Source organism: Leuciscus leuciscus (genome assembly GCF_965113295.1).
Source record: "Leuciscus leuciscus genome assembly, chromosome: 7".
Taxonomy (NCBI): domain Eukaryota; kingdom Metazoa; phylum Chordata; class Actinopteri; order Cypriniformes; family Leuciscidae; genus Leuciscus; species Leuciscus leuciscus.
The window spans coordinates 33,058,049-33,084,219 of NC_138731.1; the positions used below are offsets into that span (position 1 = coordinate 33,058,049).

Consider the following 26,171-nt stretch of genomic DNA (forward strand, 5'->3'; position numbering starts at 1 on the left):
TGAGAAAGAAATCTGCTTGCGGTTCACTCTCTCAGCTAGCTGGTCACATTGCTGTGCTGTGGTTGCTCACTGAATGGGCATCATGGTGAACGATTTATTGAAGAGGCATGACAGAGCCACATGCAGTGGCCCCAAACGCATTAGGATGCTTAAGTCACACATAAAGTGTAATTTAAACAACTTAAACATATATGTTATGGTTTGATATTTTGTTATCAAATGCAGTGCTTATTATGTGCAATGTGACCAACTATTATTTTTTGTTTGTTTATTTGTTTTTGTTGTCATTGTTTTTTATAAAAGGATTTCTGATTATCTTAATCTCAGTATTGTAAACGTATTGTTATCATTAGTCAGCCGCCTACAGTAAGCCTGCTAACCTTATGTAAAGCTTGCATATTTTGTGTAGCCTACGTATAGTACACAAATTATGCAAAATTGTGTGCATTTAGTTGAATAAATGTGATGTTCTCTGAATTCTTCTCAGCTCAGTTATATGATTTCTCATTATCTTAAATCTAATTATTTTAAACTTATTGTTATTTTTGTCAGCCATCTACTGGAAGCCTGCTTACCTGATGTAAATATTGCATATTTTTGTGTGCATATAGTTGAATAAATGTGACTTATATTTTATTAACATGCTGTGATTCTGGTAGGAGTCTTACTTGTACTTAAAATCTGAGATCAAATGGTCTCTGAATTCTTCACAGCACAGCTCAGTTCTTAACAAAAAGCACATTGTGAGAGTGTGTGTAATCCATTTTTGTACAATGTTTTGCATTGTACAACTTTACTCAGTACACCCTTGAATTAACTCACCACACCAGATTATTTCTCAAGTTCCAGACAGCTTTAACCAGGCTGTTTTCTCTCTTATATGTTGTAGTTTGTCAACATGTCTGTCCAGTCCTGGGTAGCCAGCAGCCTTCCATAATGAACAGCTCTAAGAATGGGACAGCGGTGGCCAACTCCACTAATGGCCTGGATGACGGTGGGCTCGTGGTCTTGGAGTCTGTCTCTATCATCATCATAGCCATATTGGCATGTCTGGGGAATCTGGTTATTGTGGTGACGCTATATAAGAAGCCCTACTTGCTGACACCCAGTAACAAGTTTGTCTTCAGCCTGACTTTGTCCAATTTGCTGCTGTCTGTACTAACGCTGCCCTTCGTTGCGGCCAGCTCTGTGCGTCGGGATTGGATGTTTGGGGTGGTGTGGTGCAACTTCACAGCACTCCTCCATCTTCTCGTCAGCTCGTCTAGCATGCTTACACTGGGAGCCATCGCGATTGACAGGTCAGTCGTTGTGTTATTATATCCTGTAGTTTGAGGAATCCTTGGGTATAAGCCAATTAAAGTGTTCATGATAAAGAAAAGGAACGAACTTTGGTTACATATGGTTTCAAGGAAAATGTAATGTCTCTAAAAAAAGGCCTTGTGGTGTAACCATCATGTAAAAACATATTTTCCTTACACCTTATACTTGTGAGTGTACAGAATTGTACATAATCTGTTAGGCTAAACATTATAATATACACTTTTTTTTTTTTATGTGAAAATATTTCTCAGCATAAAAGTTTTATTTTTTTTACAAACATCATGATTAATACATAAATATAATTCATTTTAAAAGTAACTCCACACGGCATTTTACAGCTTGAACCATGTCATAAAAATGTCAAATTATTTTATATTTTAAAAGATTAATTGACCTTGACACAAGGTCATAAGGGTTTGCAGGGGTCCTCTCTATGATATACTTTCCTGTTTTATGTTTGTTTCAGCATGGTGGTGTTAGTTAGATTTGGTATTAAATATTAATGAGCACTTTTGTTATTCATTTCATCCAAAGAAATAATAATAAAATATTTTGCCGAACTACTTATTCATATTTTTGACATTATACGGCAGAAATCAAACACATGAATTCATTACAGAAGTTAAAAACATGCTCATTCAAGTCATTGTATTTATGAATTGCATTTTTAATGTATTGTTTAATAAATAAATTGTACAGATTGAAACAAAAAAATTATGTAATTCTGTTGACCCATAAGTAAATACATATGAATGTTCAATCACATGTATTATTATAAAAGCTCTTCAAGTTAATTCAAGAACAGTTCTTGGCGAAACATGCTTTTTGACTGCTGTAGTCAATAATCATAATGTAATTCTTTAATTCTGCAGTTCACTATGACACTGAAGTCTAGTCTTGCTTGAACAGTTCCTCTGTTTTTAAGAACAAGATACACATTGAAAAATATCAGACCTATTCAACTTTATCAATACACAAACCCTCATGCCCATCTGAGAAACTTAAAGACCATACTTTATTTCTGGCAGTTTGAGAGTCTTAGAGAAAGACCCCATTGTCGTTTAATTGGCTAGTTATGTGTATCTCATGAGGAACTGATTGAATTGTATCTGTTTTATTTCAATGTCTAGGTACTATGCCGTATTATATCCCATGATCTACCCCATGAAAATCACGGGAAACCGAGCTGTGCTCGTTATTGTTTACGTGTGGCTCCACTCCCTGGTCGGATGCCTTCCACCGCTTTTCGGTTGGTCCGCTTTCGAGTTTGACCGTTTCAAGTGGACATGCACGGTGGCTTGGCACAAGGAGATCAGCTATACCGCCTTCTGGGTTACGTGGTGCTGCCTTCTTCCACTGGTGGCCATGCTGGTCTGCTATGGCGTCATCTTCCGCGTGGCCCGCATCAAAGCTCGCAAGGTTTACTGCGGTAGCGTGGTGGTGGCTCAGGAGGAGTCCAGCTCTCAGAAGAACGGCCGCAAGAACTCCAATACGTCCACATCTTCTAATGGTAGCCGCAAGAGCCTGATCTACTCTGGGAGCCAATGCAAGGCGTTCGTCACCATTCTGGTGGTGCTTGGGACGTTTCTGACAACTTGGGGTCCATATGTGGTAGTTATCAGCACCGAAGCACTGTGGGGTAAATACAGTGTTTCTCCACAGATGGAGACGCTAGTGTCCTGGCTGTCCTTTACCAGTGCCGTCTGCCTTCCACTTATTTATGGGCTGTGGAACAAGACGGTGCGCAAGGAGCTGTTGGGCATGTGCTACGGCGACCGCTACTACAGAGAGTCTTTTGTTATTCGACACCGTACCTCTCGTCTCTTTAGCATCTCTAACCGGATAACGGGTGAGCCTGCTACTGTTATCTTTATTTCTTGGGGTTCTTCATAACCTAATGTTTGGATGAGATGTCTGAGAGTCTTTGTTGTTTAACAGATCTGGGGATGTCTCCTCACCTGACGGCCATGTTTGTGGGTGGTGGGCAGCTCGTGGGCCGTGGCAGCAGCACGGGAGACACTGGCTTCAGCTATACACAAGACTCAGGTAGACCTTCTACTGTTGATCACACATTGGACAAAAAGCTTTTAAAGGAATAGTTCATCCTGAAATTAAAGTTCTGTCATAATTAACGCACCCCCGTGTTCCAAACCTGTATGACTTTTTCTTCTGGGGAACAAAAAAGAAGGTATTAATCTAAATGTTCTGGGCGCTTTTTTCTCATAGAATAAAAGTCAATGGAGGCAATTGCTTTCAGTTTCAAAAAAGCATGTAAGCATCATAAAAATAGTCCATGCTACTCATGCTGTTTTGCAAGTCATCTGAAGCCATACTAGATACATTTTCTGAAACGAAAAGGCCAAAATTCATGTTACTATTCACTGAAAATCTTCTCTTCTGCTGTAGCTCTTGAATCTCATTCACACTTCTGCATAAACTGACATATTACATTCAGCCACATGGTATGCAACAAATACAGTTAGACATAAGAGAACTAGCGCAACACATTGCACCACTTTTGAATATATGGAAACCGAATCAGATTTGAGAGCTACAACAAACTAGAAGGTTTTCAGTGAATAGCAACTTAAATTCCAGTCTGTTCGTCAAAAAATCAAATGGCTTTAGATGACTTGGATAACTGATGAATGATAGACTACTTTTATGATACTTTAAAGATTCTTTTTTTGTCATTTTTGGAACTCAGCACCATCCGTCACCTTTGAATTCCATTGAATGGAAAAGAGCCGCGCAAACTTTATGCATAATATCTAATTTTTCCTTTTCCATGAAAGATTTTAAAATGGATGAGTACATTGAAAAAACTGTTAATTTTTGAGGAAACTGTCTTTAAAGAAGTTTGTGAAGATTACGATAGGTTAAATACCTTTTTGGTTTTGTGATGATATCCTTTTTTTGTATGGATCCACAATATACAGTAGTCAACATTTGAAGTGGATCAAAGCCTTTCATCAAAGTTATACATGAATTTTGAACAATACCAGGTCTTGATCCACTTTTTTGGTGACTTGATGAAACTTTTTTGATCCACTTCAAATGTTGACTACTATAGTTGTAGTTGTACATTGTCCGATACTAGAGATTTGTTTTAGTTTATTTGGTCCGAATCAGCCAATATTGTATAATCATTTATGCATGCTATTTTTACATCTAGATTACCTTTGTCTTCATCTAATGTAGTGGTTCTCAACGGGGGCATTCAGAGAACAACGGTGGGCGTTGGAAGCAAGATTTTTGAAAGGGGGGTGTTCATGGGTTTACACCAAAGATCCAGGCAAGACCAGATTAAACATGTAATTACGTGCAAAATAATTGCCTACAACATTCTAAAATCTGGCAGTTTAATGCGACATGTAAGCTATGTATCGTTTCTTTTGCAACGACTCTATTATTTTTCCAGTCAGAGACCAGCGCTCAAGCACTGACTAGAATCCAGCGCTGACAAGAATTAGCATTCACATGCTCAAAAATGTGTTTCACGCTGACAACAATCCGGTGGTGGCTAGAATCCAGTGCTGACTAGAATCACGCAGCGGAGGAATGGAAAGTTGACAAGCCATTAAAAAAAGTATTGACTTAAAACCCACTTATATATTTTCAAATATTTTTAATAAATAATGCTCCCATTCATTAATTAAACTAAATTCTATTTTTAGTACATTTTTAGGCATTAACTAATGCCAATGCCTAATGCCAAAATGTTTTCTTTGTTCACCAAGACATTTACTGGTCAGGCATTATTATTAACTCGCAAGACTGTAAGGAGAAAATGACAATTTGATGGATAATTTAAATATATTCTGTAATCACATTTTGGTAATGTATTAATTCCGCCATCACATTCACTGTCACTGAGCGCGAAACGCTGCTTGGATAGTTTCAAGATAGTTAAAAATAATTATTAATACAATAATAATTTAATTGTTCATTATGTGTTTATTCTTTTTAGATTTTTATTTTTATTTATTTTTATTGTTTTACTGATTATGAACACAAATGAATCATGACAAACCAAATTAATTGTAATTGTATTAATTATACCATTGATGAAAACAAGCTGATACCAAGGTATTTTAGGCCTACAATTCTAACATAATTTTTCATGAAAAATCATGATTATATTTTTTAAATAATTTTTTCGAAAGTAAGGTTAATGTAAGCTGCTTCTTGCAATACTCTCCTAAATGCGTAACAAAACCTAAGTGCAAACATTACCGCTTTAATGACGTATAGCCTACGGTCGTTTTTACTGTCCAATGACAGCCCATCTTATATCTACTTTGAGTGGCATGGGAGAGAGTCGGAAGTTCATTTGTTGCCCCTACGAGTTTATAATAGCATATTTTAACAAGATTTTCAAATAAAAAAAAAATAAAAAAAAGTTAAATTATGTTTTAAATATGTGAATAAACAGTCTCATATGTCTATTTATTTTTAATATAGATCTACTATTTATTAATTTATTGTTCTATTTTATTTAACATTTTTACATTTAACATGAATAATCAAACCTGGATAAGGGACCTGGAATATTGATGGGGGCGCTGGCCCAAAAAAAGTTGAGAACCACTGATCTAATGCTTATGTTAGTCTTTAAAAACACTGTTAAATGTAATCCTTAACAAATATAAAAATAATTGTTTTGTCACGTATGTCACACATTTTATTGTGATGCCTAAATTCACTTTTCAAAATTCTAATTCAAAATGTTTAAAAAAAAAATGTATTTCATCATTTATCAGTATCAGCCAGAATTTTGATATCGCGGCATCCTTACCTCTTTGAGTACTAGAAAACCAAACGGCAGCAACCCCCACAGCTCTGAGCAGTCAGCAGAGGTGGTTTGTTGGCCTGCAGACTGCTGTTATCAGGGTATGCCATTTGAGGAAACACAGAGCCCATGAGTATCGCATAACAGACAGACGGCGATGCTCAGCGGCTCTCCCACAGTGTCCAGACTGGTGTAGGTGGGTGGTGGTGAGCAGTGTTAAAACTGATATTTGATTGAAAGATGCCTGCTGTGATTTACCCACTAGCTACAGACGTCATGCTGTTGGACAGCTACACCTCAGAGCCCTCCCACTCAGCCCTCTGTGTTGCCAATAAGAGAAGAAGTTCTGTCACATTCGAGGACCAAGTGGATCAGATTCCTAAAGGTATCTATCATGGTGTTATTTTACATCTGACTAATGCAAACATTTATTTTTTAGTTGTCATCAGTACAAAACCAAGCAAGTAGATCCTTGTGAACAGTTGTAGTTTTACAAAATTTTGATTGGCACCAATACAATTGGGTTTATTCTGAATGGGGTCGGTAAGATTTTTTTAATTTATTTTTTTATGAAAGTGTCTTATGCTCACCAAGGCTTTTTGTCAAAAATACTGCTTAAAATAACTGTTTTCTATTTTAAAATGTAAATTATTCCTGTGATGCCAAATTTTAATTTCTAGCATCATTGCTCCAGTGTCACATGATCCTTCAGAAATCTTTCTAATACGCTGATTTGGTGCTCAAGAAACATTTTTATTTATTTATCATTATCAATAATGATAGTGGTTGTTTTATACATTTTGTGGAAAGTGATACATTTCTTCAGGATTCTTTAATGAATAGAAAGTTCAAAAGAACAGCATTTATTTTAAATATAATATGTTTACATATTTTAAATTTTTATACAATAACAATGTAAAATTATTTTCTGAGTTTTGATCAATTTAATGCATCCTTGGTGAATAAAAGTATTCATTTATTTTTTAAATATTATTGACCCACGCTTTTGAACAGTATTGTGTACATACACACCGTTTAGAAAGTATAGTCATAGGACTTTATACGCGTTTACTTGAGACTAATGCAGTATAGCACTTTGCAAAGTTATATCCAGTCTGTGGACTGTTATGTCCATGTTAATCCATTAAAATGGGTTGTTTTCACCTGATACATTTATGGAAATGTAGACTTGCAAAATAATGTTTGTGCATACTTGGTTTAACTGTTTAGAACTAGTCCCAGCTCAAAAGTTTGAATTAAACAACTTCCATCTAAAAAATTTATGCAGAAGAAACTTCAATTGTAAACCTCCATTTTAAAGACACTAGTATAAATGTCGTTTTCACAAACTGACAGAAAACACTAATTAATTAACAAAGCAGCATCTGAAAGTGTCAGATATTTAAATTTTCTTCCATTTCTTTTTCTCAAGGTGACCCCTCAATAGAACAAGTGACAGCAGACGTCCATAACTCTTTGGACAGCTTTGCGTCCTCTCTGGCTAAAGCTATAGAGAATGATGCCAAGCTACAACTCTTTGGGGAATGGACTCAAATTCCCACAAGTCTGTTTACAGTACGAAACACACAGAGAGCTCCCCGTTACCTGGATGGACAGAGACTCAGGATGGAAAGCATCGATGAAGGAATAGTTAAAGATGATGATGATGATGAGGAGGAGGAGGAGCATGAGGAAAAAATAGGTGACAGTTCCATGTAGTTCTTTCACTCAGTGAACCACTTAAACAACCAGAATCTTGTGTAATCTTTAGCTTTTAAAGGTACAGAACATTCAACAAACACATTGGCAAATGTTTACAAATATACAGTGGTTTATGTGTAATTTACATACTAGGTAATGAACTTATACTTGATTATTTTAGAAGCAACTGCTGCTACTTGGCTTGGTGAGACCAAAGACCTACAATGATGGCTGTACCTGTAAGGTATCAGGTAGTAGAAGCCCTACTGTCACTCACCAGAACAAGTTATGTTTTTATAACATACAAGATATTGTAAAATCATGTACAGCCCTCATATATTGTCAGGTATTTTGCCTCTTTTGGGTACTGTATGTATTATGTTTACTCTTTTCTTACAAGGAAACTGTAACCACTCGGTTTTATACTGTATGTACTGACTGTTTGTAAGAATGAATGTCCTAGAGAAAGTCTTCTCTCAACTTTTCAAGTTCATTATTAATATATTCAATTATTTTTTTAGTGCCACAAGGTTTAAAGAAAATATACCAAATCTCTTGGGGGTTATATTGATGTGGACAAAGAAAAATAACCTATTTTCTGGCCCTTACAGTGAAAGGGCCTGTATTTTTCCAGGCATTGGAGAATCATGTAAAGGACAGGAAGATACTGGGCATAATGTAAGGTAGAATATCTCTTAAAATGCATATTATTTTATCCATAGTTTCCGGTGGAAAATCTGATTAAAATGCTTTGGCTGAATTTAATGGTGTGAGAAAACAAGAACAATATAGTTGCTGTGTCTACCGTGTCATTAGTCAATGGTACATTTGCACTTGAAGATTTTACGTTTGATCAGTGACTGATCACATTTGTGTTTTCACTCCTACCTTTTTCAGTTAGTATACTCTGAAAATGTGTTCAGAAATAAGGATAAATCATTCCTGTGGAATCTTCTTTTTTTGCATTGTGCCAGTCATTTACAGTTGTGGTCAGAATTATTTGCACCCCTGCTAAATATGATCAAAGATGGCTGTAAAAATAAATTTGTTTATTGTTTATCCTTTTGATGTTTCGTTCAAATTTTTTTGTGTGACAAAATCTAACCTTTCATTGAAGTAAAATAATTAAAAGTGTGGGGTAAATAACATTATGAAATAAATGCTTTTCTCCAAAACACGTTGGCAATAATTAGTCACCCTTTTATTGAATGCTTTTTGCAACCTCCTTTTGCCAAGATAACAGCTCTGAGTTTTCTCCTACAATGCCTGATGAGTTTAGAGAATCCTTAAAATTCCCAGATCCATGTTGGTGCTTTTCTTCAGTTCACCCATTATAAGATTTCTAGCAGAGGCTGTCAGGTTTAGATTTTTTTTATCTGTTGGTATTTGAAAGAATCCATGATGCCATGTATCTGTACAAGATGTCCAGGACCTCCAGCAAAAAAATAGGCCAACAACATTAAAGATCCAGCAGTATATTTAACCGTGGACAATGGACATGGGGTACTTTTTATCCCTGTTTGCACCAAACCTATCTGGTGGGTTTGCTTCCAAAAACCTCTTCTTTTAGTTTCATCTGACCATAGAATCCAGTCCGTGTCTGACAACTGAACATGCTGGAGTTTGTTTTTGAAGTGAGAATAATTTTTTTTAACCCTCTCAAACAACATGTGGTGATATAGGAGTTGTTTTTTTATATATATATATTTTTTTTATAAAACGGATAGTTCCAGTTCTTGCTTCTGATTGGTTGAGCCGCGTTCGAAGCGAGTAAGGGGAGGCTGCAGACCTGGAGCCGGTAGATCTACGCCCCTAGCAGTTTTACGCCCCTGGCAGTTTTACGCCCCTGCTGTTCCTGATGCGTCCAGTAGGGGGAGGCTGTACATTGACACGAATTGATTGAGGTATAATAAATAATCCGCTAAAGTTATTGTTGTTTAGCAATGATGCAACATTTATTATTTATAAACGAATAGCTTGATAGAGCTAGGTAGTTATCAATTCATTTCTTTATATCAATGGATAGGTCTATCATTTATTTCGAGAGACAAAAAGTTCTGGACGGTCAGGTTGATGTTCTGTCTGGCTTAAATTTATAAGTTATAGCTGACCACGTGTAAGTTTAGCTGCCCCTAGTCTTCTCTACTCATTTTCAAAATTAATTTTCTTTTGTTGCCCGTCTTTATCTTGCCTCTTCTGGTAAGACTCCTTTACTTTCTGGTTTGAGTTGTTTCTTATAAAATGAGATGATCTAACTATCTCATTTATATCTAAATATAAATTTTTCTTAAAATAGCGTACTGATCTGGATTAAAATGTAGGCTGTGTGCACTTAAAGTGGGATTTATCACACTCTGTCTTTGCCAAGTAACTTGCATGATGCATCCCATAAAGGTGTGTGTTTGCTTTAGCTATGGAAATCTCTCTCTCTCTCTCTCTCTCTCTCTCTCTCTCTCTCTCTCTCTCTCTCTCTCTCTCTCTCTCTCGAAACTTTTATAAACTATAAACACCCATCTCTTTTTTAACTGCATTCCAAACCAATAGCTTCTCTAGTAAATAAATGACTTACAGAGACATACAAGGACATGTTTTTAATGTCATTTTTTACATTTTCTCTGCACAGTCCATCATCAGTGGCCAAAAGAAATCAAAGTGTCTTGACACTTTTTCCAAAAGTGTTCCACCAACAAGTACCTGTGCCGTTGTACTTTGAAGATCAGGAGCAAATTGATGCAATCCACACTCATCTGACATAAATTCTGGCCAACACACACACACACACACACACACACACACACACACACACACACACACACACACACACACACACACACTCACACACACACACACACACACACACACACACACACACACACACACACACACACACACACACACACACACACACACACACACACACTGTGACTAGATCAAATTCACCATGGATGTCCTTTTTATATTTTTTTTAAGTTTAGCTTTTTTTTTAATGAAATACACACATGAAATGCAAATTAAAAAGGCAGTTTGTGTTCTCGTAACACTTTCTTTTATGTGGTCTGTGACTCATGGGGTCAGTGATTCTGCTGGGTCTCCAATAAGTATTATAGTTTATCTCAGTTGCTTTGGTGCATTTCTCAGATCACACCTGAAATCACATCATCTTTCACTTGTGCACATCATAAAAGCAATTTCTCATTTTATACAAATTGCAAATGCTTTGGTACATTCATGCAATTCATAATGTACAACTGTCTGCTGTTTCCTACATTATCAACTCTTTATGTCATGTTGATCAAAATATAGGCCTATTATGCTATTTCTCTGTTGAATTGTCATACTCAAAACATCTAGGCATTAGTTCCTTGCATAAGTCATTAAATGCAAAATGGCTGACTAGTTGTCATAAACTGTTAATCATGTTTTCAATACATTTCTATTACACTTTATTTTGTAAATGTGTCCTGAACTGATGAATTGCGGAGGTGTATTTAGAATTTCACTAATGAAGGAAAAAATGAATTGATATAATGAATAATGATGAAATGTACAAAAGCAACTGTGATAAAAAATTAAGGATTCAGGAATTTTATACAAAATTTAACAGTGAGTCCTGCTGCTTTTGAATTTGACAAAATCAAATTCACCATGGAGGTCCTTTTTACATTTGTTTGTTTAATTAAATTTTATTTTTTTATCAGTGAGCAGAAGCACTTTGACAGGAGGATAGAAAAACAGTTAAATCAGAGTGGCAAGCCATAGGGGAGTCATCATAATTCATAAATGGTGTTGATAAATAATGTTTTTGTGAACAAAAATATTGTCTCTTTCTTATAAATGGCCCTTGGAATTTTAGAAAAGGGATAAATTGTGTTTGTCTTCATAAAATGCTATGTAGGACACTGTTTTGTAGCTGTATGATGACTAAGTGAATAGTACAGCAGATATTTAATCGAGAATCCACATGATTACACGGTGCTGTATGTCTAATGGGCTAAATATGTTTAATATCTAATTGTAACTTTATATAAATTCACAACAACATATTTCACTCAGTCTCCTGTATAAAAACATACAGTGAATATTCTATTATTATTAATTAGTATTATTATTATTACTATTTATTCAACATCAATGTATTCAATATTCAATTAACTATTCTATAGTAGGTCATATATCATTACTTGTCATCTGATCCAACTATGTGTGTTATTTTTTAATTCATGAAAACAAATAGTCTTCTGTATAGGCTGAGTGAAGCCCAACCTAATATCTAGAGATTTTTTAATCCATAGTGCAGTGCAGATTTATACTAAAACGTTTAATATTTAAATTAACAAAAACCACAAATTCGGGCAAAATATATGAACTGGACGGTTATTATTGTGTAAGTTTTGAGCATCGATTTAATGGTGTTATTTCGCAGCATATCCCCCTACTGGACGCATCAGGAACAGCAGGGGCGTAAAACTGCCAGGGGCGTAAAACTGCTAGGGGCGTAGATCTACCGGCTCCAGGTCTGCAGCCTCCCCATATAGTTCGAAGCCGTTGTAAATTACTCAACAAACATACACCTGTGACCGCATTACATTAGTATTACTGCGCAACTGCCGTTTGTGATTCTTTGTTGCTGCCCTATGGTTGCTGCATGCGTTGCTTAGCAACCTCTTTGGAACTACATTGCTTGGCGGAGGAATAAATGTGTTAAAAATTAATATTTGTATGGAGTAGCCGTTTTATCGGCTCCGCGTCGTGCCTAACAACGCCCCCACTAAATCCACTGTAAAACACGGCTTCGCGGGGCTCATTGCTTAATTTTAAGGCTTTCTGACCCCAAGACTTAACTAATCTCTGCAATTCTCCATCTGTGATCCTTGGAGTATTTGGCCACTCAAACCTTTTATACCTCGCTGTGCATGAAGAAAATATAGACACACGTACTCTTCTAGGCAGATTCGTAATATTTTTAGCCCTGATGGTGGAAATGTGGATTTTCAATGTTTTAGCTATTTTATTACAGCCACTTTCTATTTTGTTAAGCTCAACAATCTTTTGCACCACATCAGAACTAACGTTATATTCTTTGGTTTTACTCATTGTGATGGATGATTAAGGGAATTTGGCCTTTGTGTTTCCTCATATTTATACTCCTGTGAAACAAGAAGTCATAGTTAGACAATTTCATGTTCCTAGTCGCCCTGGTGTGCTTAAAAAAACAAAAAAACCAACAACCTTATTTGGGAATATGCTTCAAAAATATTCTACTCATAAAAATTGTAGGGGTGCCAATATTTGTGACAGTGATTTTTTTCATAATGTGATTTCCACCCCACTCAAATTTCTTTTAGTTCAATGAAAGGTTCGATTTTTTAATGAAAGATCAAAGGATAATGCAAATTTATTTGTATAGCCATCTTTGATCATATTTACCAGGGGTGTGGATAATTCTGACCACAACTGCATATACCAATATAAATGGGCTTTTTCTTTTTTTTTTTTCAATGGTGGCACTGTGTTATTAAATTCTTTATGCGTACTCAAGCTTTCAGTCATGTTTTGTTTAAAATCATAACACATTTAATATTTAAACTATCCTCTGGTACATTGTTTGAAAAGGAACTGGAACTTAATCTGAAAATCTGTAGACAAACATTTAAAAAGATGGCTCGCATTCCTTAACGGTGCTGAATGAGGTTAGCACAGAATGGCACGCTGGATTCATCGCTTCTCCCAATGATCGCTAGTCACTTAGCAGAATGCTCAAGCCAACAGCTGCCACAACAAAAGGCCATCTGTGCTGTTAGGAAAGAGAAACACGACCTGCTAACTAATGCTAGAACCATTTGGCTTAACAGCAGTGGGTTGTATGTATAGACAGAGTCAAAAATGGTTCTCATTTTAATAAACTTTCATAAACATTCCGCAGTGTAACAATGTATAGTGCCTGTTTTGGATAGCGAAATATTGCAAGTAGTACCTGTAATTGGGGTTAGGCAGAAAATGTCTGTGCAACGCAAGATTTAGTAATGACAAAAAGAAGAGCCATTTTTATACACAACATTGTTAGAGACTAAGAGAACATGTTTTCAGCAAACTCATGTTTGACATGCATAATTCGTGGTATACAAACATCAGAGTTCTTCATTTGAGGCTACAATAAGATTTCACACTTAACACCGTTCAAAGCTCAACCATTTGATTTAACAAATTAATATTGCACTTAAATACTCTCAAGCACCAGCCGTCTAGTCCCGTCTTTTCATTTCTTACATATCTTATTTGCATGAACTCCGCAGACGCAGTTTACTCTCATATAGAGTAATTAGTTAGAAAAGTCTCATTAAAAAATAACAATGCCAAAAACTGAACTAATAAGGAAATACTCTATTTTGTAACTTGTACAAATCTCAAATGCTCAAGTGCACTGTAGCAAAAAACCATTCACTTTTAGCAGGAGGACTACTGTTCATCCTCGTTCTCTTGTCCAGAGCCTTCCGAACGGTCACCCTCCACACGGTCTGAGGAAGAAAGATCAGTCAGTTAGACACCCGTTCAAGGTGGTAAAACCAAATGGTAGTGCAAGTATCCACTGACAAACACTGCAGGTGTAAAAACATTGATAAATAAGACTTCTTTTAAAAGATAATTAGACAAAAATTCTTGGTGTTGGGAGTGCTTTTGCTTTAATGACAGCAGAACTCAAGCTGCATGAACTCCACAGGTTTGTGTAAAAGTTGATGATTATGTTTTCCAGCTTGATTTGAGAATGATTCAAAGAGCATCTTAGGCTTCAATGGAAGCTGGAAATCACATGATCAATGTGAAAAATATACAATACCATTCAAAAGTTTGAGGTCAGTAAGATTTTTTTTATACTTTTATTTAGCAGGGATGCATTAAATTGATCAAAAGTGTAAGTAAGGACTTTTACACTGATAGAAAAAAAATGCTGAAGACTGGAGTAATGATGCTGAAAATTCATCTTTGCCATCACAGGAATAAATTTCATTTTAAAATAAATTAAAATAGAAACAGTTACTTTAAATTGTAATAATATTTCACAATGTTCTACTGTATTTTTGATTAAATAAATGCAGCCTTGGTGAGCATAAGATACTTATTTTTCAAAATCCTACGATATCCGAACTCTTGAACAGTAGTGTAAATTTTTTATTAGAGACCTAGAAATAGTGCAGGATCATAAATATGTTTAGAATTTTTGGTCAATAACAAATTTTGATAAAAAATTTTCTTCTTCGAATTTTCAATGTGGTTTAAGGTTTTTAGACCTCAATACAAATCTGCTACATGAATATGTGTGAATGTGACGGATCAAATCAAGAGATATTCAAAAAGGAACGGGAAGAAGTTCACCTGTTCTGATGTGATTTAATGATGCCAGCATTCGGAGCATGAAGGAAGCAGGGACGGTGATGGTGTTTCTCGTCTCTTCCAGCATTAACTCATTACGAGCAATCACCTACAACACAGAAACAGAATTAAATCCATATGTACATTTATATAAACGGTCACTTTACTCCTATAGTTATAGGCATTGGCAGAGATATACATATAAAACTGCCTTTAAAAGCCTCTATTTAATAGATTTGCCTGCCTGTAAATCAGAAACAGTTCCTTAGAGTCTAAATCCACACTAGAGGGCACCAGAGCTCTCAGGTTGTCTAAGGCTTAGACAACCTTAGAGCTCTGGTGCCCTCTAGTGGGGATTTTAATTACTTCTCCAAGCAAACAGCAGGCCTGTGTTACTGCATGCACTTTAAATACACATCAAAACATAACTTTGTTCAAACAGAATCAAACATGTTCAAACATTGTCCATACCTCATCAGCAAGGACTCTGTTAAATGACGGTGACTGTTCTAAAGGCGACCACAGCTTAATGTCATAGTCAATTCCAGATGAAGCAAGAACTGCAAAAAAAACAAATTATGAGATCCAAATCATCTAAAATAAAGCCTTTACAGGGATAGTTCACTTTGAAATAAATTTTTGGTATGTTTTAGCTTACCTCAAGGGCATCCAAGATGTAGGTGTCTTTTTTTCCGCAGTAGTTTCAATTTTGATATTTTTAGGTCAAACCGTTCTTGTCTGTCAGTCATATAATGCAGGTTGATGGTCACTGTCTCAAAGAGCATGCACAGAGTCCAAATTAAAACAATTCCCCGTCGTCCAAATTAAACAATTCCCCATCATAAGTACACATTGATGGCCTAAGACACGAAACGAGCGGTTTGTGTGAGAAAACGAACAGTATTTATATCGTTTTTACCTCTTATACGCAGCCATGTCCGAGTGATCTGATCTGACGTGTACGCAGACTGGTGCATAGATATATACACTAGATGTCGCCTTAAAGACATTCGTTCCAATGAACTGCCGTAGACAAGGCGACATCTAGTGTGTATATATCTATGCACCAGTCTGCGTACACGTCAGATCAGATCACTTCGACATGGCTGCGTATAAGAGGTAAAAACTATATAAATACTGTTCGTTTTCTCACACAAACCGCTCGTTTCGTGTCTTAGGCCATCAATGTGTACTTATGATGGGGAATTGTTTAATTTGGACGACGGGGAATTGTTTTAATTTGGACTCTGTGCTTGTGTTTTGAGATAATGACCATAGACCTGCATTATATGACTGACAGACAAGAACGGTTTGACCTAAAAATATCAAAATTGAAACTACTGCGGAAAAAAAGACACCTACATCTTGGATGCCCTTGAGGTAAGCTAAAACATACCAAAAATTTATTTCAAAGTGAACTATCCCTTTAATGCTTGCTCAATCTATCGTTTTCTTGGTGTTTTTTTTTGCTCACTGGGGTCAAAAGGGTGAGGCTGCAGGCAGTTGACCACATGGTTGTCGGCCTCCAGCAGCATCAGGTGCTCTCCTGTGTGTCTGTCCCAGATGAAGATGTGGCCACAATCCGAGCCGCTCATCACAAAGTTATTCCCCCAGAAACACGACTCCTTAATCTATATGCACAGCCAGGTCAATAAAGCCAAATGTCGGTGAATGGTTCTTTTCAAAACATGATTGTTTATGTACTAGAACTAATAATGAAGTAAAAGCAAGTTGCTATTTGTGTTCAATATGCATCAGACTGTGAACAGACTCTAATACACTGCCAGCGTACCATGGTCCTGGAGTTGCGGTGGCCCTTATACATCATCTTGACAGAGGGTCTCCTGATGTTCTGAGTCTCACTCTCCTCCATCTCACGTCTTTCTTTTCTCCTGCGGAACAGCTCCTGGATGCGGGCTGCGGCGGAGCGTCTATAAAAATGGAGCACATAGAACATCGCTCATGAAATGCACAAAAACTTCAAAACACACTACAAATCAACAGCATCTCAATGCAATATTAGTCCAGGATGGTCAAATTTTCACAAGCTTAAACAGTTTTGATACATCTTTCAGCATTGAACTAGAGAGACAATATTTTATCTGAATTGATTTCTACATTTCTGCAGAAAATATAAGTGTCGCATGACCGTGCAAAACTCGACACAATGCTAGGGTGTTGTGGGTCAGTCCTCAAGTGTTTTTTTCTATATCCTGGTCACTAGAAATAGCTCAAATCTGTCCTTTAATGCAAGACTATGACCCGTTTTATCATCCACCCATATCATGATCTAATAATAATAATAATAACACAGAATTAACTTCTATGTGTATGTTAATATTATGAATTGTTTTGTTGATATTTCACTTACTACAAATGTGTTTTCGATGGATATACAGTGTACTGACTTTGTATTTTGGTTAATGTCTCTTTAAGAGAACATTTTTGGAGTTAAATCAATTTTTAGTAGAGGTGAAAGCATGGAAACTGTGGAAAACATACACTACCATTGAACTTGCAGCACAACTGTTTTCAACAATAACAAATGTTTCTTGAGCAACTCACTCAGAATATTAAAAAATATAATTTTTGAAGGATCATGTGACACTGAAGACTGGAGTAATGGATGGTGAAAATTCAGCTTTGCCATCAGAGGAATAAATTACATTTGAAAATAAATTAAAACAGTTCTTTAAAATTTGAATAATATTTCACAACATTAGTGTTTTTACTGTATTTTTTATCAAATAAATGAAGCCTTGGTATAATTTTTTGCTAGTTTTTGTGGAAATTTGAATACAGGTTTTGAACTCCAAACAATTATACCCAAGGTAACTTGTAAATTCATGCATGAAATTAATTAGCTAGGTTAGTAACTAACCAAAGGTTCACTGCTCACACATTTTGTTCAGTCTCAAGTTAATAGGAAATTTGCATTCCATACATTATATAGTGAATAACATTTTACACAGCCACACAATATAAATGTCAGGTTAATGACAAGTAAATAAAATCAGCACTCCTTGCAATTATATAATATTAGTGGCTGTCTTTGAAACATCACAGTACCTTATCATCCTATCACCTACAGCTGATCCTCTGAAATTAAATCTAATGAGAAGAGTAGAATTTTACTACCAAAAGATAAACACTGTTTAACACAAACATGCTCATATTTTATGGGACTTCCCGTCTGTCATAACATTTGGCTACACATCGTGAGGATTTGCATCATTATACATCTTGACATGACGAGAGTCCATACCTCTGTCCCTGACCTCCTCTGTACCTGGCAGAAGGGATAAGGATGGGGTCGTCGTCACTGTCATCAGAGTCCTGATTATTTCGGGAGGGTTGAGTCGAACCCTGACCGCCCGTTCCTGCGGTCTCGCTCCTCCTGCAGTCCTCCGAACCAGCCGCCTGGAGCTCCTCCGAGGGACGGGGTGCGCTGGGACGAGCGGGGTCTTCAGTAGACAGGCCCTCTAGTGGAGCCGCCGGTGGCGTGCTGTTTTGAGAGCTGATGGAGGGCTTTTCATTGCCAGTGTCTGCAGTTTGCGCCCCCTCGGGTGTGGGTTGATTCTCTGAGGGTGGGCTTGACCCTGGTTAAGTGAAGTTAAGATAACCCACAAAAATAAGCCAAACATCCTACACAACTTCTGTAGCAATGGGCATGTGGTTGTTGACTCACTCTGCACTGAGGTTTGTCCCGTGGGCTCCTCTTTGGTCTGGCTCTCACGCACCTCCACAGGCTTGTGTCCTCCACAGCTGCCCTTGGCACTGGACGCTGGGCTGCTCCTGTACTCAGATGCCGACAAAAGTTAGTCATCTGTTTCTTACAAAAATCTATTCTTAAAAATGACACTCAAAATAGACAAAAGGAGGAAGCCAAGGATAATTTCAGACAGACATTTGCAATTCGTAAGAATGGGTCTTTGTGAACTTGTTTTATATGCATATATTTGACATCTGGCTGGCTTGAGAAAACTTAAGTGTTCAAGTATTATTAATATACAATAGTATTAATGAACTTTTTGAATTAGATTTTATTCCTATATTTTAAATTAGAATTTTTTGTAATTTTGTAATATGCTTTTTTTTATTTCTATTAGTTATTTTTTTATATTTCTTTTTATCTTTAATTTAATTCATTTCAGTTTTAGTAATTTTAATACTTTAACTTATATTAAGTTACATTTTTTTCATCTAAAATTTGTTTTATTTCAGATATATTTCAATAAAAAAAATAGTTTAAAATAACAATAACAATATTTCTATTTTATTTTATTTTATTCTAATCTATTTTACTTTTTAGTTCTAGCAATTCAACCTATTTTATTTCACTTAGTTGTCAAGACATTATTTATTTTTCTTTCTTTTTTTTCTTTTTAGGTTTTTCATCAACATTTGTTTGATTTATTTCAGCTTTATTTCAACTAACAAAAAACTGTTTTTATTAGTTTTAATTTTAGTTAACAAAAAAAACACTAGTTCAACTCTCAGAGAATGCAAGAACAGATACAAATGTATGCAAATACACAACGCTTTGTTTTGAGTTGAATGAAAGTAAAGACTTGTGCTTCAGTAGATGAGTCACATGTTGATTCAGTAACCACTCTTGCAGACTCAGTGAAGGATTTATCAGACTGATTCAAAGTAATATACTGAGAATTTGTGAGCCTTTATGAGAGATTCATTAAAGAACCAGTTCCTCAGAGTAATTCTTTGCTTGTGAATCGGATTGCACAAGTTGCACAGTATGTTTGCTGTTTGAACAACACAAAAGAAAGAATATCTTGGCATTATTTTTGTACACAATTTTTTTTATTCGAGATATGGCGATCGGCTACCATGTGCAAACGAGGCATTTGACAGCGAGCCTTGTGTGAGTGATTTGTGTGCGGTGGTCAAGGCTGATTCTCTGGCCACTCACCACTCATCGGTGAAGTCCAGTTTGATGGTGCTAGTGGTGGTGCCTTCAGTGCTGTAGTGCAGACTAAGGACCGGTTCTGCCGTGCCCGTCCGGCCAGGCCCTGGAGGAGTGCTGCTAGTGCCAAGTGAAGGCGCTGATGTGGATGGCACGGTTTCTGTAGTCTCTCGGGAAGCTTCACTGATACTTGCACTCCGATCACCGATTACATGTCCTGCTGCTTCTGCACCTCCTGGAAAGAAGACAGAGGAAACATGAGGGATGGAAAACTGAACTTTCAGAAAGTGTGCTTTCCTTAAGAACATTACATTCGTCATAATTACACCTAATGATGCTGCTGTTCTGAAATATTTTCTTGTGATTGTCGTGCCTAGTGCAGTTGTGAAAAGTACCGCTATGGTGGTACAAAGTTGATACTAAAATAAAAAAAAATTATAATAATAATTGAGAAACACCTCAATTCAGTACACACACGTAGCAGCTTTAGATGCTCAGATTTCATGAAGAAATAATAGCTTTTTTTATTTGTTAATATTTACATGAATGTTTATCGTTTTAAAAAAAGGATTGTAACAGCACTTTCATTTTGCTTTGTATCGTGGAAACCCTAGTGCCTGGCATAGTCTCAAAAAATTTAATAAAAAAGGGGAATTGTCTTTGCTGCAAAACTGTAGTACACATATAAACAATATATGTGGTGGGAAAGTGAGCTGCATATATGGACTTCATGCTCTAAAGAATTAGATTAGATTTTGTTAAAGTTCAACAACTGCAAGCAGTTAACTCAAAGCAAAGAGATTTAGTACAAAGAAAGTGAAAGCTTTCACTTTGAACGGCTTGTTCTGAAGGGGAATATGTGCAGACACCTGTATGGAGTAAAGAGGACTGCCATAAAGAGGAACTATTTCCAAAATCTGTGTTTCCACAGTTCCTAGGAAACATTCCATATTCCAAAGCAGAATAGCAAGATCATTTTAAAGGAGTCATATCATACTTTTTAAAATCGTTTTATTCATTTAGTTTTTTCACTTATAAATGGACCATAAACAAACATCATTTAAAATATTATAATTGAAAAACATCAACAAAAAAATGCAAAAACTGAAAGTCTGCACAGTATTTGTCTTATCTCCCTCCTTATTACTTCACCAACAGGCCTGCACCATTGTATGGGTGTTGTTGACACACTACCGTTCAAAAGTTTGTGTGTGTATATATGCGTTTTAAAAGAAATGAACACTTTTATTCAGCAAGGATATATTAAATTGATCAAAAGTGACAGTAAATACATTTATAATGTTACAAAAGATATCTATTTCAAATAAATGCTGTTCTTTTGAACTTTCTATTCATCAAAAAATTCTGGTTTCCACAAAAATATTAAGCTGCACAACTGTTTTCAACATTGATAATAATAATAATAAATGTTTCTTGAGCACCAAATCAGCCTATTAGAATGATTTCTGAAGGATCATGTGACACTGAAGACTGGAGTAATAATGCTGAAAATTCAGCATTGCCATCACAGAAATGAATTACGTTTTAAAATTTATTTAATAGTAATAGTAATAGTATTTCACAATATTAATGTTTTTACAGTAATGTTAATCAAATAAATGACCCAATGAAAAAAAAACTTGGTGAGCATAAGAGACTTTTCAAAAACATTTGCAAAAATCTTATCGACTCTATAACTTTTGAATAGTAGTGTAAATGTGGAAAGTCCTTTGTTAATATTGTTAATATGACATTACCCTTTTTTTTTTCAAGCTTAGTTTCAATAAATACTATTTTGAACTGGGAAGGAAGTTCTGTGATTCTGGAATTTCCACAAAAATACGATTCTCGTGATACGACTCCTTTAAGATAAATTCTGATGTTGCAAGCCCACATCAGTCTCACGGAGGGTGAACTCATTAACTAAAGAATGAGAAACAAATAAATAATCATGCGTGCCTGTCTACAGGAGACTGTTTGAAAGATGAGGTTTATATGAACTTGGCCCCAAAGAAGGGGAGAAAAAGTGGTACAATTGTGAGAATTATTGACTTAAGCGTATGTCCATTAACTGATGATGCTTCACAGAAAGCCTCTGTATCTTTCTGAAGTTTCTTTGTTGACTGAAAGAGTCTTCTTAAGATGACTGAGGACAAAGACAGCTCCAATCACAGAAGCACAGAGCTCAGGCGCAAGGGATTCAAAGAAAATCAGGAAAAGGGAAGGAAAAAGAGGAAAGGACGCACCCTGCTCCTCATCCAGAGTCATGGATCCGAGCTGTTTGTTTACCACAGATGAGGGAGAATCTGAAACAAAAATAAAACGTACTGAAAAACTGAAACAACAACAGAGCCGGTACAAACATAAAAGTGCAGCCCTAAATCCTCAGGAAACACACTGCAGCACAGGTAGGATAAAAAAAACCTTCCCACAGCAAACTCAAAAGCCACAAACTCTGTAAAGATGAGTCTAAGAGGCTTAATTCTGAGTTAAAGACACAAAGCCAAGGGTTAAAGATTGTGTAGGCTGTTCCTAAAAAACATTCAGGAGGTCAGCAAATAATGGAGCACTGTTTATAAAGAACAAACTGATGCACAGCCTTCTTTAATGCAGTATTCACTTCCAAGCAGAATAAGTCATACAGCAATCCGTAGTTCAGGGGTTGAGGATGACGATGACAGAAAAGTTTATTCAGATGCCAGACCTGCGTTCACACTGACAGTGACTTGCAGCTACAAAGCAACCAGAAGTCATTCATTTTTGTTATAGGTTTGTGAATGATGTGATGTCAGGATGTTGTTAAGCTAATAGCGCAATACTTTATGCCCCAAAATACATAGCGCACACTAGGGCTATCAAATAAAATGAACTATTCCTGAAGTGCCTGGCTTCAAAGAAAACAAATATGTTCAGTTTGCCTCTAACCATTTCATATTTTTCTTCAAAGAGCAGAAGAACAAGAGAAGGTTTGAAAAGAACAAGATAAATGTGTATCAGTGTTGAAAGTTTAAATTGGAGGGAAAAAAAATGCCAAACAGCACCAACCAACTCTATATATATTTGTGAGGGTTGCATTCCAAATGAATTAATCAACAGATGGCTTACGCATATGTTTGACATCTGACCTCTGCGCCAAAATCTAGTAAATTACCTCACTGTCTACTATCCACACAAGCACTGCTAATATTCAGCAAAGATGCATTAAATTGATAAAAAATGTCAACAAAAAACCCATTTATAATGTCACAAAAGATTTCTATTTCAAATACATGCTGTTTATTTAAACTTTCTATTCATCGAGGAATCCTGAAAAAATATTCATAATAAATGTTTCTTGAGCAGCAAATCAGCATATCTGAATGATTTCTGAAGGATCATGTGACACTGAAGACTGGAGTAATGATGCTGAAAATTCAGCTTTGCCATCCCAGGAATACATATATAATATTAAAATAGAAAATTGCAAATATATTTCACAATATTACAGTTTTTACTAAATTTGTGCAGCCTTGCTAAGCCAAAAAAAAATCCAACCAAACCCAAACTTTTGAACACTATGTAACATTACAACAAAAACTAACGGGCTGCTTTTGCATCGGGTTTGCACCTGTGATGCTTTAAGATGTCACTAGGTTTTGAAACAGAGCTCTGCTTTTGGTGAATGTAAGTGTGAATGAGCAGAAGTTAGATGTGTGCACGTCAGTGTGGCAGAGGAAGAGGAACACACTTGATAGCCAGAGGTGCAGCAGCAAATCAGGACAGCCATGAGACAGGCAGCCAGAGGGGTCAGGAGGTTAAAGGAGAGCGGGGATGCGGGCTATGAGGGGACGGTAACCTGGAGGAGGGCCTGTGTCAGAAGCAGCAGCAGCAGCCGGGTGGGCTGAGCTCCGTGGGCTGGAGGTCACGGGTATAGAAGGGATTGTGCGTCTGCCCTGTCCAGGGGGGTCGGACAAGAGAAGCAGTCTCTGCAAACGTCTACACACTAAACTTACCGGCAGCCGGTGAGGACCATATTCTGACAATGTGGCGTCAGAGGGAGAGAGAAGGGCAGGATGGGAAAATTGATGGGAAGGGGGGAAAGAAGAGAGTCAAATCATAGATAAGGAGGAATGATGGGTAAAAGTGCAAATTAAAGATTGAAGCTGTAGGCTGAGTGATGACAGAAATGACTGCAGGGTTTCATCACCCGCCGCAAAAAAAAAAAGTGCTTTAAACTCTAATGGAAACGCACACATAAAAATGCCTGCAATGACACCATGAGCAAATAGGAAGGATTTATCATTCCATAAATAAGAGAAGGCTACATGTTTCATCCTGCTTCTGTTTGTGGGATTGTTGATGCAGGCCTTAAGGGCACTCAATGTTCAAGAAAGAAACCCCACCTGTGGACAATAAATCGGTAAACACAAAGAAAGGCCTTAAAAAAGGAAGCACATAGAGATGGATGATTGAAAGCTGATAAATGGACCCATTATAAAAACTGAATGAGATGAATTTGATTAGAAAGTTCATAATAACCACATCATATTTATGGAGCAGATACAATGACTGCATTTACATGCACAAGAAAATTCTGATTGCGCCAATGTCTAATGTAATTTAGGGAGCTGCATGGGGAAAACAACCAAGCCATCGAAGAAACATTGGTGTTTTTTCCTCCCCAAAACATTAAAAGAAATGAACCTAAAACAATAAACAACACAGTTTAAAAGTTTGGGGTCTGTAAATTGTTTAAGTGTTTTTGAAAGAGGTCTCATTCTCACCAAGGCTGTATTTATATTACCAAAAAAATACAGTAAAACAGAATTACTGTGATCACAAATAACTCTTTTAATATGTTGTTCTGTTTTATTATTTTTGTGGGAACCGTGATACATTTTTTTTCAGAATTCCATGGATAGAAAGTTCAAAACAATAGCATTTAATTGAAATAGACATCTTTTGTATCATTATAAATGTTTTTAATGTCACTTTTCAATAGAAAATCTTACTGACACCAAACTTTTGAATGGCATAGTATATGCTTGCTGATTAATATGTATAGAGGAATATTTTAATAGAGAATGTAAATATAACTGAATAAAACCATAATAAGTACTTTAAATGGCAAATGATGTGCATGTAAACATGCTCATTGTCTCATAACATGTAAATGCAATCTAAAAGATGTGTCATCTTACCAGATAAAGCTGCCTCTCTAGATGGGGTGGGTGTGGCTGAAGGAGTGGGTGTGGCCGAGGGAGTGGGCGTAACCTCATCCTGGCTCTTCTGCTCTGTGTCTGGGGAGGAGAGGAGAGAGGAGGATGCACCGCTCTCCATAGAGGAGGAGCTAGATGGGGGAGGAGCTGTCACCGTGGAGGAGGAGCCTGAGGAGGAAGAGGAGGAGACAGACTTGGGGAGAGGCTCTGCAGGTGCAGTAGGAGCAGCAGGTGCGAGTACAGCATCAGTGGCTGGCGTCTCCACCTCCATCACTCTTTCAGCCGACACCACAGCAGGCTCCTGTGCCTGAGTGTGCGTCTCCGAGGTCGCAAACGTCCCTTCAGGTCGAGCTGCTGTACCTGAAGCCAAATCATTAAACCTCGAGCTTAACTTTTTAAGTAGAGGACATTTAATTAAAGACTTTACACCCTTTCCTGTGCACATGATTCAATGCACCATTCAATGGATGATGTTAATTAACAAATAGATCAAAGTTGAAATTGTCTCCATAGAGTTCAATGCATTGTGGACCTGACCTGTTATACTTCTGGGTCGAGTTTGAGGACGTGCTCTGCTGCTCTGGGCCTCGCTGGCCTCTTCGAACCAGCGTGACAACATGTCCGACATCCTCTGCATGAGCGATACATTTGGACTCTGCTCTCCTGCAAAGACAACATATCTCTTCATAATCAATATCAAACCAGATCAGAAGAACCTCAAATCTTTCCACTCTCAGAAAGCAGAAGCACTGGAAGCCTGCTGTTCGCTTCAAGAGTTCGCTGCAATACACCGGGAAGTAGTGAAGTGAAGCAGTCTTTGGACTAAAACCCTGTGAAAAGCTAACAAGCTCCCCGGACTGTGAGTGTT

General features: G+C 36.8%; 2 protein-coding genes across 10 annotated transcripts in view; one reads left to right on the top strand and one right to left on the bottom strand.

The window, feature by feature from the left end:
- The window catches only part of gpr161b (G protein-coupled receptor 161b), an 11,126-nt gene extending 2,254 nt beyond the window's left edge, over window positions 1–8,872 (top strand). Inside the window, exons 2-6 of the mRNA XM_082175323.1 lie at window positions 890–1,298; window positions 2,451–3,169; window positions 3,259–3,366; window positions 6,378–6,497; window positions 7,545–8,872. Coding sequence (XP_082031449.1) covers window positions 937–1,298; window positions 2,451–3,169; window positions 3,259–3,366; window positions 6,378–6,497; window positions 7,545–7,831 — 1,596 coding nt within the window. The 5' untranslated portion in view covers window positions 890–936 and the 3' untranslated portion in view covers window positions 7,832–8,872. The remainder of the gene's footprint in view (window positions 1–889; window positions 1,299–2,450; window positions 3,170–3,258; window positions 3,367–6,377; window positions 6,498–7,544) is intronic.
- Window positions 8,873–13,690: 4,818 nt separating this feature from the next.
- dcaf6 (ddb1 and cul4 associated factor 6) overlaps window positions 13,691–26,171 on the bottom strand; it is a 31,032-nt gene continuing 18,551 nt past the window's right edge. Inside the window, exons 9-21 of one of the 9 annotated variants that reach the window (XM_082175408.1) lie at window positions 25,850–25,966; window positions 25,286–25,663; window positions 23,941–24,120; window positions 22,352–22,411; window positions 20,112–20,340; window positions 18,870–18,976; window positions 18,447–18,780; window positions 18,251–18,292; window positions 16,974–17,112; window positions 16,656–16,812; window positions 15,653–15,741; window positions 15,185–15,290; window positions 13,691–14,328 (exon numbers count right to left, since the gene is read on the bottom strand). In XM_082175408.1, coding sequence (XP_082031534.1) covers window positions 14,270–14,328; window positions 15,185–15,290; window positions 15,653–15,741; window positions 16,656–16,812; window positions 16,974–17,112; window positions 18,251–18,292; window positions 18,447–18,780; window positions 18,870–18,976; window positions 20,112–20,340; window positions 22,352–22,411; window positions 23,941–24,120; window positions 25,286–25,663; window positions 25,850–25,966 — 1,997 coding nt within the window. In that variant the 3' untranslated portion in view covers window positions 13,691–14,269. Of the gene's footprint in view, window positions 14,329–15,184; window positions 15,291–15,652; window positions 15,742–16,655; window positions 16,813–16,973; window positions 17,113–18,250; window positions 18,293–18,446; window positions 18,781–18,869; window positions 18,977–20,111; window positions 20,341–22,351; window positions 22,412–23,940; window positions 24,121–25,285; window positions 25,664–25,840; window positions 25,967–26,171 lie in introns of all 9 variants that reach the window. The other 8 variants (XM_082175409.1, XM_082175407.1, XM_082175411.1 and 5 more) reach the window with 8 other exon arrangements.